The 17,134-nt window shown below is 35.5% G+C and overlaps 1 protein-coding gene across 2 annotated transcripts; it reads left to right on the top strand.

Moving 5' to 3' along the window:
- Nucleotides 11,022-16,882, top strand: LOC109726496 (inositol transporter 1). 2 transcript variants are annotated; one of them, XM_020256108.1, is made up of 6 exons: nt 11,022-11,809; nt 12,817-12,887; nt 13,218-13,553; nt 15,064-15,171; nt 15,262-15,444; nt 15,827-16,882. In XM_020256108.1, exons 1-6 carry the CDS (start codon nt 11,665-11,667, stop codon nt 16,517-16,519), a joined length of 1,536 nt encoding a protein of 511 aa, XP_020111697.1. In that variant the 5' UTR covers nt 11,022-11,664; the 3' UTR covers nt 16,520-16,882. The 2 variants fall into 2 exon arrangements, with proteins under 2 accessions (XP_020111697.1, XP_020111698.1); XM_020256109.1 differs by lacking the exon at nt 12,817-12,887 and having other exon boundaries at nt 11,676-11,809.

Below are 17,134 nucleotides of genomic sequence, written 5' to 3'. Positions count from 1 at the left end.
GAGAAGATTTAAATTCTAGATTTTCAAAGAGCGGTCCTCTTCTATCTTTTTAAAGTTGCCATATTGATCGCGGTTATGCTGGGAAGTGTATAGCAATTAGTGTCTCACATGCAACTTGTCCGTCACATTCGTCGAAGGGATCAAGTAACTGCTTCTAAAGAGAGCTATAAAGAAGGGATTTGCTGAATAAATTCTTGCAACTATAATCATCCTTTGATTAGCCTGTAGGTTGTCTCTTTCGACATCCTTTTTTTCTTTTTTCCTTTTGGTTTTATTCTGGGAATTTTTTCTTTATTTCGGTCTTTGTTATATATTTCCGGTGTTTTTCTTTTCCCCGTTTCCGATTATCTTTTCTTACCTTGTTCACTGCACTTGCATGTACAATGTAAAAATATGAAATAATTGATGGAGGAGTGAAATTGTCACTTGTAGTTACACCTAGCTTAAACGGCATCTAGTCATCAGTAAATTTTCAGATCTTCAAACAAAATTATTACAACAGAACACAATTACTTTTCATTATTATACCAATGCCTTATGTCCTGGTTAATTACATTACTCTGGGCTGTAAACAATCGAGGTCAAGGCTCTAAAAAGCATTGCTATTATAAGTGCATGAAAAACACATCTCTGAGTGCTCCTAATATTCATCACCAACTCCACTTTCAAACAGCAAAGCACAATTGTGTGAAGGAATTTCCTCGATGAGAGCCGCGACAAAAATCTTCTCGGAATACTACTCGAGAACGGCCTCGTCACGTCCGTGCCTATCAAAGGCAAAGTGTACGCGGCACCTTCCAACCAAATTTTTAATAGTGCTTCTGGAAAACGGAGGCCCTACCTTTTGTTCTTACTTATAAGTGAAACTAACATATGGACCCTCTTTTGCGTGCTTACGACTCCAGTTTGCGAATTTCTTTGAGGTCCTTACGCAGCAATTAACCTTGCTTGTCCATCCACTTCTTCATTAGCTTCTGTAGCCTTTGTCGCAATGTGAAAGCTCATGAGAAGCTAATAGTGTCCAAAATTAAGCATAATCGCAATCCAAAAAACCAATTTGAAATAAGATTACGCTGCGACGCAAAATCAACTAATACATAGTAAGGTTGAAAGCGCAAGCAACCTACTGGAATATATATGCATCATTTTACCTTAAAAACCTAACACTAGAAACTGCTAGATATGCGCAATTGGATGTGATAAGTTCCTGCATGCCAAAACCAGTCAGGAAATAAAAAAAGAACCAGCTTATACTTCACGATATTTCTCGCAACAAATCGAAGTTGGCAAAAAGCAATATACCATTCTTAAACATAAGATTACAATACCTTTCGTGGTAAAGATTGAGAGTAAAAGTAGGGTTGATAGAACTCCTAAGGCTTAGTTTGGTAATTGAGGTTTATCTAATCGCTAATCAGATAAAATGAGATATGGGCACAGGTAAATTATGAATAGAGATTATGCTTTTGCGACTCTCGCGTTGGCGAGCGCAGAAAGATATATCGTAACCGACTCATCAGGATATGGGCTGAACGCAATACTTATATAACAGAAATAACTGATGAATTTTTTTATGTACTTTCTCATACGCACATGACTTAATCTTTCCAGCATCTCCAAACGCAACCTATGATAATTTGTTTTTTTGAGTAGATAGGAGTAGCATGTTAACTGCCCGCTCGTTTATTCATTTAGAAATAAACTTACTTGAAATAATGAATCAATCTAGAATTCGAACTTGGAACCAGGTACCAACCTATCAATCCTTCTGCCATTTTTGCTCGTAGGGACACATCGGGCAGCCCTATGTATGATTACGTAAAGATGATATGACGTTCGTCGGGCATCCTCTTGCCCCTCCATACTACCCAACGGTTCAAAACACAATATCAAGACAAGATTGTGCCCGGTGTAACATTTATGCTCTTACTAATGATAGTCGAAATCTCATTCAAAGCTCGGGACAATAGAATAGGCGATGAACATACTCCTGTACTTAGCTGCATCAAACCATGTATTGGCGTGTTCGCATCTATACAATTTTATAAAACGATAAAAGCACAACAATCAAAGAAGGTCTCTCCTTATTTTTAACGAGTATTGACGAATTCATACGATATTTTAGTTAATGATTAAAATGCACCCGTTGATCTCTAACCTTATGCAACATATTTTTTATTTTGGTTCTTTTTTTTTTAAAAAAAATTCAAAAGTTATCATTATGAATTACTGTTCTCACACCGTCTAAAAAAGAAGTCGTTAAATTAACGACAATCCGTAATGTCAGCCGCCATACTTGCGTTTTATTTTTTATTTCATATTTTGGTGTTTTCTAACTTTCACGTTTTACTTTGTTCAACAAGATAAGAATTCAAATTATTTGAATTTAAATTAGAATTAAGTTTATAATTAAAAATTTTAACTAACCAATACAAATCAGAATTTGAAATTTTATTTTAAAGTTTGAAATTTGATTGAAAAATTCAAATTTTAAGATGTACTCTAATTTTTATTTCAACTTAAATTTTTTTATTTTGATTTTGAGATATTTAGAATTTTTCATTTGAAGAAATTTAAATTTAAATTTTTAATATTAAAATATGCCAAGTTTAAAGTTACATAATTAAACACGCTCTAGCCTTTAAGCTATGCCAAGTCTTGATTTATTAGTTTTTTTAATCAATTTCAGATTCTCTTACTCACATAAGAAAAGATGACAAAATAGATGAACAACATTACATGAGCTGTAACTTAATATATATTTTATAGATAAGTACAATATTAGCAATATACTAATATTTTGTATATATTAATCCAGTTTACATTCATAAAAATGATATTCAAAATAATAAGAATTACATTATTACAAAATTGTGACTATTGATAATGGTCGTTTTGATTAATAATCATGAATAGTTTGCGTTTTTTTAAAGTTTTATAATAATAACAAACTGGTGTCTTGACATATGGGTGCCTAAAATGAGAGAATTATAAAGCTTTAACACTCCCGTTTGGTTCGGGTATAAAGGGGGATAAAAGGGGGATATCCTCCCCTTTATACCCAACAAGAAAAAAAGTTTGGTGGGAACAAGTGTTTCCCCACCAAACCGGGTTGTAACCGGGTACAACCCAGTATGGTGTGGATCACCCGAACAGCAAACAGGCAGGATCCAAAAGGTCTCAAAAGATTCGGATCCACTTTAGGGCGCCCAGAACAGGGTCCAAAATTTGCAACTTTACAGAACACAGAGTTTGAGCAATTTTTGAATATTTAAAAGTCCTTTTTACTTAATCATAAATTTAAAAATTTGTTTAAGTGATCTATAAGGTGATAAAACTTAGCTCAAAGTTTCTCACTCTAAATATAAAGCATAATATTAATCAAATTAAGAATGGAGAGAGTGAGTTTGTCTATTTGACAAAAGAAGCAAACACAGTTTCAAGTGGTGAAGCTTGGTGCTAGAATATTGGCCATCTTGAATCCTTTTTGAAGATAGAGAGATCTAAAACACAAGACTCAAGATAAAAGATTAGTCCAATAATCGTGATTATTTGTTATCATCAAAATCTAATAGACGATTAAGGCCACTGGGCCAACAATCTCTCCCTTTTTGATGATGACAAATAATGTGATATAATATTCAAATGAGTAGAGAGCAAAAAAAATAGAATACTCCCCCTAAATATATGCATATATTTAACAAGCATAAAACACAATCATAGGCATAGCATATATCACAATAAAAGAAGTAAGCAATCATGTAGGCAAATGTCAAAATATAAACGAGATTCACATAGCCTAACATAATAAAACATAAGGAGCATAATAAACCATAACATAATAAACCATAAGGAGCATAATAAACCATAACATAATAAACCACAAGCATAGCATAGTTTATCACATAGCACGTTCTCCCCCTTTGTCATCACAAAAAAAAAGCATAAAAGGAGACTAGCAAAAAGTGGTAGAAACATAAGCTAATCATCATCATCGTCATCCTCTTCATCGTCCTCATGATCCGTAGGCGGAACTGGTGGAGGCATAGAGGAGGATGATGGTCGATCAACGTGGGGTCCATACGCGGCATAGAAGGCACTAGAAGGTCCAAAGATAGAGTCCATGTATGCCTTGATGCCGGAAACATCCGTCTGGAGAGCATGCATATGGTCTTCCATCCTATCAAGTCGATCAAAAACCTAGTTTTGAAAATCCATAGGTAGAGGAACATAGGGCGGAGGCACAGCAGGGGGTGGCTCAAATGGTAGAGGAGATGCTCGTGGCGGCGGCTCAACCGGTGGAGGAGGTGCTCGAGGGGGCGGCTCATAAGGCATAGGATCATCCTCGGCGTCGTCAATGTCGTCACCATGCTCGCTAGGCGAATCAATTACATGTTTCCTTACCCAAATGCCATGACGATTTTTCTTGAAGCCGAGAGTGGAGAAAGTGGCTGTAGAAATGGCAGTGGGGTACTTCATCGGCCTTACGTCAGAAAGATCAAATGACATGAACTCGAGAACAGCGGTGAGCAAAGAGCCATATGGAAGTGAGCGCGAGGGATGAGAAATGGCGACGGCCATGTGGCGAATGATGATATACCCCAAATTTACCCGGATCCCCGCAAATAGATGATGAAGTAGAAAAAGATCCATTTTTTGAACAGCGGTGTGGTGACCGTCGCGAGGAAGAACTACTTTAGTTAGTAAAAAGTGGGCGAGGCGGTGAGGAAAGGAAAGATGAGAGTAATCTTCTCGTGAAGTAGATTCTTCACAAAGAAAATGATTGCGGAGTTGCGCCTCAGAAAATGCAGGAAAGTTCCAAGTGTTGGTTTGNTTTAAAATAAAACACCTCTCTCTCTCTCTCTCTCTCTCTCTCTCTCTCTCTCTCTCTCTCTCTCTCTGTGTGCCTTGTACCAGGGGGTGGACCCGGTACAACCCGGTTTGGTGGGAACACTTGTTCCCACCAAACTTTCTTTTTGTTTGGGTATAAAGGGGGGATAAGGGGGATATCCCCCCTTTATACCCGAACCAAACGGGATGTATATATATATAGGGACCTATAGGCAATTAACCCTTCCTTTTTAATCTTTTCCACGTGATCAGGATTGGGTCTCTGTTGAGAGTTGTTACGTTTTTTAATGATACGTTGCAGGGACGTGTCCGCATAAATCTTATCTCTACTAGCAACAGCATCCAGCTTTTTCATCCAATGTGATATCAACACGTGGCATTGTCTAACCATCCTTTGGAGTACAAAAGCGATACATCAATTTTTTTTTTTTTTTCATTTATTTTCCAATTTTATACCCTTGAATCCAAATATGTATAAAACTCATTTATATTTCTAAAAATTGTGAAAAAAACTTAATAAGTTGTAAATGTGGATCAAAAAAAGACGAAGTGTAAGTTTTACATCCATGCTATAAAGTGTACAAGCAGTATTATTGTCTTTTTTTTATTTATTTGTACATTCATTTTTCTGAATAATTTTTATACCAAATTAGGATTCGATTTTGAAATTATCTGGATACTCTCCACAGTTCAGCTTTAGATAGAGCTCGCTAGTATCCATCACAAATTGTAATTTATAAGCCGTACACATGTACTTTTTTATAATATAATATTTTAGCCATTCATTTCAAAGTATGTTGCGAGCTGAATTCCCTGACTGTTGATTCGGTTAAAATTCCCTCTTAGGAAGCGAGTCGGAAGAAGGATCGGCTCCTGATGGTGACTCTCGAATTGCGCCCAAAACTAATCAAGCGATAGGTTGAGAAAGGATCTGCTCAGTCGAGTCCGAGCACTCGAGTATGTATTACTTTGCTCGGCTGAAGATGAGCCGAGTAGCTTGTCTTTATTTCGCGAAAAGGATTTTGAAATACAGGGGTTTGTAATAGAAATGAATCCTACTGCTAATTTAGCCTACTAAGTTAAAAAAAACTAAAATAACAATAAGATCTGCCGCAAAAAAAACTAAATTTATGATAACAGACTACTTCTAGGAAAGCGGTAATTGCAAAAAATTAAAGAAAATGAAAATGCGGTGGTATCTTGTACACGAAAAAAATCGTTGTGTAGGCAAGTTTTGTTTACTTATAATAATCCTATCTGCCGTTATTCCGTTATTTTTTATCGTGGGGATGTATTTCGGCTACCTCCCCCATTTCCTCGGATCGTATTTTTGGCCATTCTCTCCCACGTCTTCGGTTTCGTTTAAAACTACTTTTCGGTTTCATGCGTGTTTTTGGTTGCTCCAGGTGTACTACGTATGGCTCCGTGTGTGAATTTTTTTGTTCCGTTCATGTGACATAACCTGCTCTTCCACGTGGCACCATTTTTGTGGCACCAACAAATTTATAATTCAAATTCAACTAACTCAATCCAAACCTGTTATAAATCTTACACAAATAATTTCTTTCTATTGCAATATTTCAGCCGTCGTTCAATTCTCTACTTCGAATTCCGTATTTAATTCAATTTAGACCTAATTTGGGAGTGCAGTGCTAAATACACTATTTTTAATTTTTTGGCAGATTTAAAAGCATTAAAAGTTTTTCTTTGTTTTTTTTTTTTTTTGAAGTTGGCCTTCTCCTATAGCATAAAATACTAACAAAAACTAATTATTAAAAAGTCTAGGTGCCTATCTACAAAAGTGCTAAATTTTTAGTACTCTTTTTATTTTTTTATTTTTATACATAAGAGAAGTTTCCAGAACGTTGGATTACTATGAATATGAGCCTAAAAACACGCTGTTTGCTGTTCGGAGAACACAGCGTTGTTTCTTTTTTTTGTTCCCGATATATTCACCCTCTTTTATCCCAATCCACGCTTTGCTCTCATCAACAAACACAATAATAAATAACAAAAAAACAAAAAATAATAATAAATTGCAATGCTATCTAAGGATCCATTTGGCTCAACATAAAATCCTGAAAAATAATTTTTCATAAAAAATTTTTTTGTAATTTTTTGTAATTTTTTTTTTTTTTGTAGTGTTTGATTTGTTAAAAAAAAAATATTTGTTTAGTTGAAAGAAAAAATATATATATTTATTTGATTGTTGGTGTATATATTAAAAAAATAGAGATTAGCTATAAAATAATTTAAAAAGTGTCAACAAGTCGATCAAGTCGAGATACGAAAATCTCACTCTCTTTAAGAAGATTCAAGCTCTTTACGGTTGGCGAACCCTTTTAACCAATGTAGTAGAATACTGGCTTGTCCCTCCAGGATACAACTGCTCGACTCTCGTCGTGTGGCTTTACCAACTTTGTATAAATAGATGAGCTCAAAGCTTCACAAAAAAAAAAAACATCTTTTTTTAACCTTCTCTCTCTCAAATAGATATTGTAGTTTTCGTTATTGTATACTGTGTGTTGAAGTGCATAGAAAAGTCCCTCTATATATAGGTTTATAGGATTAGAAGTTATACGATATTAACATTCTAATTAAATGTGAAAGTTACAAGAGTTAAATGGTGAAGAGTTATAGGAGTGGAAGAGAATGGCACGAGCACTAAATATACACATTAAATCTCATGGTTGTATGAATGAATGCAAGTTAAGTGAATGCATAGCTTATCATTTTTGTAACCATAAATGCTAGAATATAGGTTATGTCATCTTCATGCAAGGGTTATAAAAATTAAAATTCACATTTAATAATAAAAAATGTAACAACATTGGAAAAAAAATGAATGAAAGAAATTTTAAGCAGTTTGAGTTTTCGTTTTTTACTAAAAAATGATGAAAAACGAAAGTTTCAATTTTTTCCGAAATTCGTAAAAATATTTTTACATCCTATCTAACAAGCAGAAAAGTATTTTTCATATTGAAATTGGATCGTTTTACGCCAAACTAAACACCCCCTCAGGTAGAGCAATTGGTCGATTTGGTCGGTTTGCAGTGAAGTAATGGATCGAACCGAATTTATTGATTTTATAATTTTCTAAACCGAATCGACCGAACTATTACTCCAAATTGAAATCAATAGAATTACAATTTTTTGGTTCGGTTCGATCGGTTTGTTTGGTTTGAGTCATTCTAAGTTGAGCTTTACAGATTAAAATATAGTCAATAATTGAGATTTGTCGATTTAAAAAATTTGAATCATTTATATACAAATTTAATTTATATTAAAAGAATTATGAAAAAAATAAAAAAAGCACAAATTTTGTTTGACTAAATAAAAAAATAATTCTATTTTTAAAAATATTTTTAAAGATAATGTGTAGTTCAATTTTCAGTCTAAAAAAGAATATATTAACTCAATTAATCATTTAATTCGGCCGATTTGGGTTTTAAATTAGACATTCGAACTAAACACCTAAAATCGAAATTTTGAAATTAAACTGAATCATTTAAACTGAAAAACTGAATTATGTCAGTTTGATAATTCAATTTTAAGTGAATAGTGCTCACAGAATTTTATTCTTTATATATATATTTTCTATGAAGGATATTTTTGGTTCACGCCACCGCAAAGGATTATCAGGAACAACAAATTCATTTAAACAACAAATCGATTCAAAACCAAAGCTAATTTAACAACAAATTTGCTTAAACAATATTTCATAATTTTATATAAAATAGAAAGATTCAGAAAGCACATGTCGTAACAACAAATCCATCCAAAATCAGAAAATAAGATTTTAATCGAAGGATATCGATCATCTCTCAAATGAATAAGATTATTAATTTATTATGTTGGGGCTGTCTCATTTCTATATGAAACCAATATCACTGATTAATTCATTTGATGAGAATTTAGTCTGTTATTACTTATATATATAGAGTTGAGTTGGAATGTTATTAGTAGCAAATAAGTTTTGTTGCCACCTATTTGTTTCCGATGATGGAGTCTCTAAATCGATGATCGGCATCATCGAATATGATTTATACCACTTGAAGCATCTAGTTAATACTTTTTCCATATCATTCTCTTTTTCATCAAGTGGACACAAAAATGAACGGCTAAAAATGAATATGCTTTAAAAAGTGATGATGAGAGTTTTGTAATGAAAATTAAGAGTATAGATCTTATTTTAAATAGTTCAAAAAAATTTTAACCAAAATTCAATTTATTTGGATATATTCACGCTGTTAAACGAGAAAACGTTTCATACGGACCATTAAAATTATAAATTTTGAAACTTTTGCCAAGGATGTCAAAAAGATTTGAAAATTTGTATCTAGGTATCAACTGGTATTGTGACGCCCCAACTTCCCAGGGGGTTACCCATCCTAGAGCTATTTCCGTTCTAGCACGTTTAACTCTATTAACTTCTTGGGCTTAACAACCACCCAAAATATTTAAGTTGAGTTAAGAGTTTTAGTCTTATTATATCTTATATATAGCACTAACTGTGGTCTCACATTCTCCCTTCCTTAAGACCTGACGTCCTCGTCAAGTTCAAACTCACAAGTATTAGGCGATGTGAGACTCGTCTAGCTAGGCTAAACCGATCTTGTGATGAGTTGCACTTCACCCACTATAGTCAACAGCATGAGAGTTTCGCTCTCCCCACTGTACAATGCTGACTCAGCCGAGACTCATCTCATACTTTTGGCTCTGATACTAATTGTGATGCTCCAACTTTCCAGGGGGTTACCCATTCTAGAACTACTTCCATCCAACACGCTTAATTTTCTTAACCTCTTGGACCTAACCACCATCCAAGATACTTAAACTGGATTAAGAGTTTTAACTCTATTATATCTTACATATAGGACTACCTGTGGTCTCACAAGTATAGATCATGTTTAACGATACCGATTGTTGATTTAGAGGCTCCATCATCAAAAATAAATGAATGGCAATAGAGTCTGTTTACTACCGATTGCATTTTTAGCCCAACTCTCTCTCTCTCTCTATATATAATAATTTTGTTGGATTGCCGAGAATCTTAAAAGAATAGTGCAAATCAAATTCACCCAAGAAAAATAGACTGTTGCTTACATCCAGTGATCTATATACTTATGCATTATATATATTTATTGATTATTTATTCTATCGTATATTTTAATTCCAATATCCTACGTCATATTTTTACACTTCTAACATAAAAAGCTATTTGGTTATATGGTTATATGTAGTTACAACTGTACTGCAATTATAATTATATGCAAATATAAATTCAATGTTTTATTTGATATAATTGAACTCCAATTGCTACAGTAGGAACTGCAGAAGGATGCCCAACTGCAGCAGTTGGAATTATACTTAAATTAACCGCAGTTCCAACTACATTAGTTGGAGAGAATAACTTTAAGCAAAAAGTAAGCCTACCTTCCTAATTAATTTTTAAACTATATATATATATTGGAGGTAATTTTATCATCATATATATAAAATAATAAAATTTTAAAAATCATTTCTCAATTGCATGCAACCAAACAACTTATTTATAGTTGCAGTGCTTTTTACTACATTTAACCAAACAGGATGCATGTAGTTATAATTGCTACATTTTTAACTGTATGCATCTCTAACTATACTGCAATTGTAATTACATCTAAGCAAACGACTCCTACGTGACAAAGAACGTGGTGATTGGTGTAGAAAATTTTTTAAAAACTTTTCCTAAATTTTATAAAAAATAGCATTTTTATTTTTTTATAAAAACATAAACACTAATTTTCTATAAAATCTATAAACCTTTTTTTAAAATATTTTTTTAAACCAAATGGAGGAAAAGCTGAAAAAAAAGTTTCTATGGAAAACTTTTTTAAATTGAATTATTTTTTTTCACATTTTTTTGAGAAACCAAGTAGTCCGTAATTTTTTTTTAATGAACAAAGCCGTAGTATGTTACCGTTTTCTAAAAAAAATTTAAAATTGGACAATTAAAGCAATAGCTTCTAGGGACTAAAATGAGATCAAATTAAGAGTTTTAGAACCTAGTTGAATATAGTGAAACTTTACGTCCTCGAAGTGCAATTTTACCAAAAAAAAAGGCCATCGAAAAATGGGAGTGTATATAACACTCTCGTCTCCATTATATATTTAGCGCTCCCTCCTCTTTTTCTCATGTTTCTCTCTCACGCGTTTAGTAAGAAAATTAAATTAAATCGAGCGGAAAAAAAGGGGAGAGAGGAAAAGTTGGATTTTGTTTCCCAAATCCGATCCTTCCTTCCGATTTTGGGCAATTTTTCGCTTCAATTTGGTAGAATTTGGGGCGAATTTGATGCGTTTTGGGCTCTTTGGTTCTTAAAGAGGTCGAATTTTTTGGTATTTTTGAGGTAGATAAAAGGAGAAGGAAAGTTGGAAACGGAGTTGATTATAAGCGCTTTTGAAGTCGTATTTTCGACGAAGCTAGAAATTTTTTTAGCTCGATTTCGTTTCCCGAATCTAATACTACTTTCCAATTTAGGGTTTTTGGAGGAGGAGCCGTTTTTCGGTTGAAATTCGTAGAATTTGGCTCGAATTTGATGCGATTTGAGCATTAGGGTTCGTAAAAGGGTTGGATTTTTGAGGAAGAGTTGGAAAAGAAGTTGGTCAAACCGCTTTCGAATTCCTACTTTTAAGGAAGCTACAAATTTTTGTGGTTCGATTTCTCTTCAAATTGGTAGAATTTGGGGCAAGTTTGATACGATTTCGGCACTAGGGTTCTTAAAAAGCTAGGATTTTTTAGCTGAATTTATTGGATTGGGCGAAAGGGAGAAGATGACGATCGATTTCTCGATGCCAGGGAGTTCGGGGATTTTGGATTCCCCAGCAAAGAGGGACATGTCCTTCTTCAGTAATGGGTATGTGCTAGGGCTCACAGTTACCGCGGGGATCGGTGGGTTGCTTTTTGGGTATGATACAGGTACAAATCTTCGTTCTTGTAGTAAAAAATTGCGCTGAAGTTCGAATTTTGAGTGGAATTACATGTATATTCTTTTTGTCAAATGTTGATGCAAATGAAGGGCTTAACAACGTTTACTTTTGTTTGTAATTGATTTATATGCAGTATTTGTTCTCTAAATATATTCATGTTGCATCTAATTGAACTGTTATCGTCTTTTGCCATCTCCGAAAGTAGGCGGAAACTAATTTTTCTGAGTTTGCCTTATGATTTATATAACACAGTAAAACTTGGAACTTTACCGAGTTTAATCGTATAACACAGTAAAATTTGAAACTCTAAAAAAGTTACTTCAATTTACTTCTGGGTTATGTTTGATTCTGTGTGAAAGTTAGTAGGATGTCAATTTTTTCAATTCAATTTCTTGATCCTAGTTTTGCTGGAAATGGAATTAAGATTCACTTATCTGGCATGAATCTGGCTTTGTTTTCTATATTTGGATACACTTATCCAGATATTGATATCATTTTAGGTTTTTTATCTGGAAATAGATCAATATATCTCATCCCTACAATATTCTGGACAACTATATTTGCTACATTTTATATACTAGTAATAAATGCGGGCCTAATATCTGATTCTTATTTGCATACCTATTAAGAAGGTTTCAAACCTAGCATGTTTCGATTTCCGGATATCTGTTCTGGACCGAATTCATGTTGCTTTCTGATCAGTATTTCAGTTCTTATAAAATAAAAGTGCTTAACTTTTCGCTCTCTTTTTTAGTCTTTATTTTTTTCTCTTTGATCTGTTTGGTTCACTGTTTTGTCAGAATTAACATAGCGATTGGTGATGATTTATTCGTTAAAAATGTTGTCCTGTATTTAGCCTGTCACGAGATTTTTACAATTACTAGTTTCACATGATGTCATGTAATTTTTTTCATTGAGAACAATTAACTACAAAATCCCTCAGAGGGTAAATTCGTCGAAGTAACTTTTTTTCGGTGATGGATTCTTGATCTTCAGGTGTGATATCTGGAGCACTTCTATATATCCGCGATGATTTTAAGGCAGTCAATGACAATTATGTCTTACAAGTACATTTCCGTCTCCCTTTCAGAGTTCTCAGATGTTTATATGTTGAATAAATACTTGCAGACATTATTTGAGCTGTGACGCAATTTGAAATGGATACCTGAAGTTTAATAATTCTGATTTACTACCTAACCTCGCAGTATGTTTAAATTAATTATCTCTTTGACTAAAAGTAACGGTATGATTAACTTTTTTAATGTAATATTGTGTAATCTAAATGAAAATTCTGTTACTTGGCAGAATTTTCTTATTTGAACGAGAATGTTAGAATTTAACCGATGTTGACACAGTTTTCTGAATTCGAAGTAATTAAAGGTTATAATACTTCCCAGGAAACAATTGTAAGTATGGCATTAGTTGGAGCCATGATCGGGGCCGCGGGGGGTGGATGGGTAAATGATGCTTATGGGCGCAAGAAGGCTACCCTTCTTGCTGATGTGGTCTTCACTGTTGGATCGCTTATCATGTGTGCCGCACCTGACCCATATGTTCTCATTCTTGGGAGACTCCTCGTCGGTTTGGGGGTGGGAATAGCGTCAGTTACGGCCCCAGTTTATATCGCAGAAGCTGCACCTTCGGAAATTAGAGGAGGGTTAGTGGCTACTAATGTGCTCATGATCACCGGCGGGCAGTTCCTCTCTTACCTTGTAAATCTTGCTTTCACTGAGGTAAAAAAACTCGTATCTCCTTTTCCCCATTCAATGCTGAACCAACATAAAATATATGACTGTTTGTTCATTCAACCCTGATCAATCTGTTTAATTTATTCTCCGAATTGACATCGAAGTTTTCTCTTAGACATATATATTATACGCTATTTGGTTGGCTCAGGATCTCTATCTTGCGACAATGACAAATGGCGAGGAATTATCCTATCGATTGCAAGTGATACTGGTCTAATATTTATTCTGCAATTTCCTCAACCAATTAGATAAATAAATCGTATGTCCCAACTCTTGAAGCCCAGGAAAATTAAAAAGCTCGAGTCAATTTGAAGTTGCTTCATGTATTACAACTTCGTCTATACTTTGACGTGTTAATGCTTAAAAGACCTTTTCATTGCAAATGTTTTAAGGAGCATCAGTAATCAGTATTCCAAGTTGCATTCCTGACACGAACTGACGAGCATTAGCATCTAAACAAATGGAAGCTGTTTATTATTTAGTTAAAAGCACCGAAAGTAGTTCTGAATTGATTTGTAACAATGCATTCTAGACATACGGATAATATTATCCAAAATTCATGGGAAGTTACATTGTTTTTCTTTTTTTCGAAATCCTTAAATTGATCTTAATTTGGTACCATTAACATTGTTGTGGGTGATAGTTAATATTATAGCCCTAATTGTATGTCAATGAAGAAAGTTTGACCTTCCGCTCAACAGCAGCAATGGATGTCTGGGGCACTTTACCAGCTACCTGGTATTGGTGAGTGGTGATTTTGAACACTCGGTGAAAATGCTAGATCCTTTTCCTTATAAATATACGCATTATTCTCATTATCTTTGAGTGCTTTGGATAGCGCAATTTTGTTTGTAATTGTATTGTTTTGGAGATAGTTCTGTATACAATTTTTTTTTTTGTTTTTATTACAGTAAATATATATTTTTTTATTACTATGCCTATTGACTACCTTTTTCTCAAAAAAAAAGGAAAAAAAAAGGAAAAAAAGAAGAAAGTGTGAAATGACTAAACTGCATTTATGCTGAAGTAAGACAAATGTCAATGCTTTGAGAATTTAAGGTGATTGTTGGCGTGGAAATTTAAGTAGACCTTGTTCTGCATTACCTGGGCGGGGATTGAAGGGTTGAATATTGTTAAATTTGTTTCACATGCTGTTAAAAAATAATAAGATTCTTGGGATTACGTAATTAGCTCGAGATGATTCAAACTTAAGAATCAAAACATTTAGTAGTTTATGTTTGTCTATAAATCTTTATAGGTCCTCTCGTTTCTCAGTCGTGCTTCAGCTTATCGCATATAACCGTAATGTCCAATTGTGGTTACACTACATCACCAATTTTCACAGCGAAGTTGTGTCCATTTCTAAGTTGTCGTCTTTGCAGGAATACTTAAGTGTAATAAGTTGATTTTATGTTTTTATCTTTGACTACATAGACTTTGGTCGAGTTACCCTGTACAATGCGTACCCATCACATAAACTATGTCTCTTTGACAGGTTTCTGGGACGTGGCGTTGGATGCTTGGAGTCGCTGCGATACCAGCAATCATACAATTCATTCTGATGCTCTTTCTTCCTGAATCACCTCGCTGGCTCTACAGGAAGGTTGCTTACTGTTACTTTCGAATGAATATCTCTTTGCGCTATCACATTTGAAGTTCATTCTCTCATTCTGACCTTTTCCTTCGCGTATAGAATGAGAAAGCTAGGGCTATCGAGGTCCTCTCGAAGATCTACGACCCCGACCGGTTAGAGGAGGAGATCGATCTTCTTGCTGTTTCCTCTCTCGATGATCGGTCCAAGAAATCGGTCAGTTATCTCGATGTGTTCCGGTCAAAGGAAATAAGGCTCGCATTTTTCGCAGGAGCCGGCCTTCAGGTAAGTTAAAAATTGTCCAACATTCTATTAAATCGCTTTGTGCACATTTGCTCAATTCATCAAATAAGAAAAACTCGCATACGTAAACTATAGCTTTTCTTGCAATTTCTGACCTATACACACAATTCTAGAATTGGCGAAAGGAAACCTGTTGCAAATGGATAGATAATGCCTAAATTTTAGTGCAACATTCATGGTAAACATAACCAATTGCATATTTTTTCGTCATTAAATTGGCGCTGAAGTAAAACCACTTCACACCACCATTCCAACTTCGGAAGCTACTGAGATTTCATTGATGATGAAACTTTGGGGAAATCCTAGCAATTTTCCATATAACAAGGTTGAAAGAATCATTGAGATGAATTCATCCATGTCGCAGGCGTTCCAGCAATTCACGGGGATCAACACGGTCATGTACTACAGCCCGACGATCGTCCAGATGGCGGGCTTCTCCTCCAACCAGCTCGCCCTCCTCCTCTCCCTCATCGTCGCGGCCATGAACGCTGTGGGCACTGTCGTCGGCATACTTCTCATAGACCGCTGCGGCCGCCGCCGCCTCGCCCTCACCAGCCTCTCCGGCGTCACGCTCTCCCTCCTCATCCTCTCCGCAGCCTTCTTCCTCCAATCCTCCGATCTCACGTCCGCCTTATGTGGCTCGGCTGCTCTACACACCTCCACCGCGTGCGGGAACCGCCTCGGGTGGTTCGCGGTGGCCGGCCTGGCTTTATACATCGCCGCCTTCTCGCCCGGCATGGGGCCCGTCCCGTGGGCGGTGAACTCAGAGATCTACCCCGAAGCGTACCGCGGGGTGTGCGGGGGGATGTCCGCGACCGTCAACTGGGTCTCGAACCTGATCGTCGCGCAGATCTTCCTTTCCGTCGTGGCGGTGCTGGGGACGGCGGCGACGTTTCTAATCATCGCCGGGGTGGCCGTGCTCGCTTTCGTCTTCGTGCTCCTCTTCGTGCCGGAGACGAAGGGCCTGACCTTTGAGCAGGTTGAGCGGATGTGGAAGGAGCGGGCGTGGGGGAGCCCGTTGGGCAGCCGCGAGAGCCTCCTCGACGGCGCGGCTTGAGTCGCCTTCGTCCGGTTTAAGTTCTCATGCAAAGAGGACATTGCTCCTGTTTTTTTCAAGAGGGTGGTTCCTCCTTTTGCATGGGGATATATGATATCAAGTTACACAGAGTAAACAAAAGGAGAGAACTAGGGTTTCTCAATTTGTTATGTGCCTTCTTGTTTGTTCCCTTTTTAGTTATGTAGCTAGTTTGTGATCATGTTGTGATTTGTGAAAGAAAACATTCCCAGAAATAGTGAGTGCCCCTTTTGTTGTATGTATGCATGTACAAATTATGCGCGATTATTCGATCTATTTATTCAAATGAGATGTGTAGTTCTTGTAGGGTGTAGGGTTTCATTTCAAATACCTGCACTTTGAGTCGAGGATTTGCGTGTTGCGGTACAAACGCTCTTTGTATGCACTTAGACTATTTGGTTATACATAGCTGCAATTGTATTACATGCAGATCTAAATTTAGCATTTGGTTTGATGCATTTGAGTTTATAGCTACTACAGTTGTAAATCTACCAGGAGGTTTAATCGTAGTAATTGAAACTAAGTTCAAATTGGCCGCAGTTTCTAGCTCTAGATTAGTTTATAGTATCTCTAATAATTTTTTAATAGATTTTTTTT

Source organism: Ananas comosus, linkage group 21 (genome assembly GCF_001540865.1).
Source record: "Ananas comosus cultivar F153 linkage group 21, ASM154086v1, whole genome shotgun sequence".
In the NCBI taxonomy this organism is placed as follows: domain Eukaryota; kingdom Viridiplantae; phylum Streptophyta; class Magnoliopsida; order Poales; family Bromeliaceae; genus Ananas; species Ananas comosus.
Note: the sequence above shows the minus strand (reverse complement) of the source record. Positions and strands in the feature narration are given on the sequence as shown.

Coding starts and splice junctions, on each gene's coding strand:
- LOC109726496 (XM_020256108.1), top strand. CDS start 11,665: ATGACGATCGATTTCTCGATGCCAGGGAGTTCGGGGATTTTGGATTCC. Junction 11,810..12,816: donor GCTTTTTGGGTATGATACAG/GTACAAATCTTC, acceptor CTTGATCTTCAG/GTGTGATATCTGGAGCACTT. Junction 12,888..13,217: donor ATGACAATTATGTCTTACAA/GTACATTTCCGT, acceptor AATACTTCCCAG/GAAACAATTGTAAGTATGGC.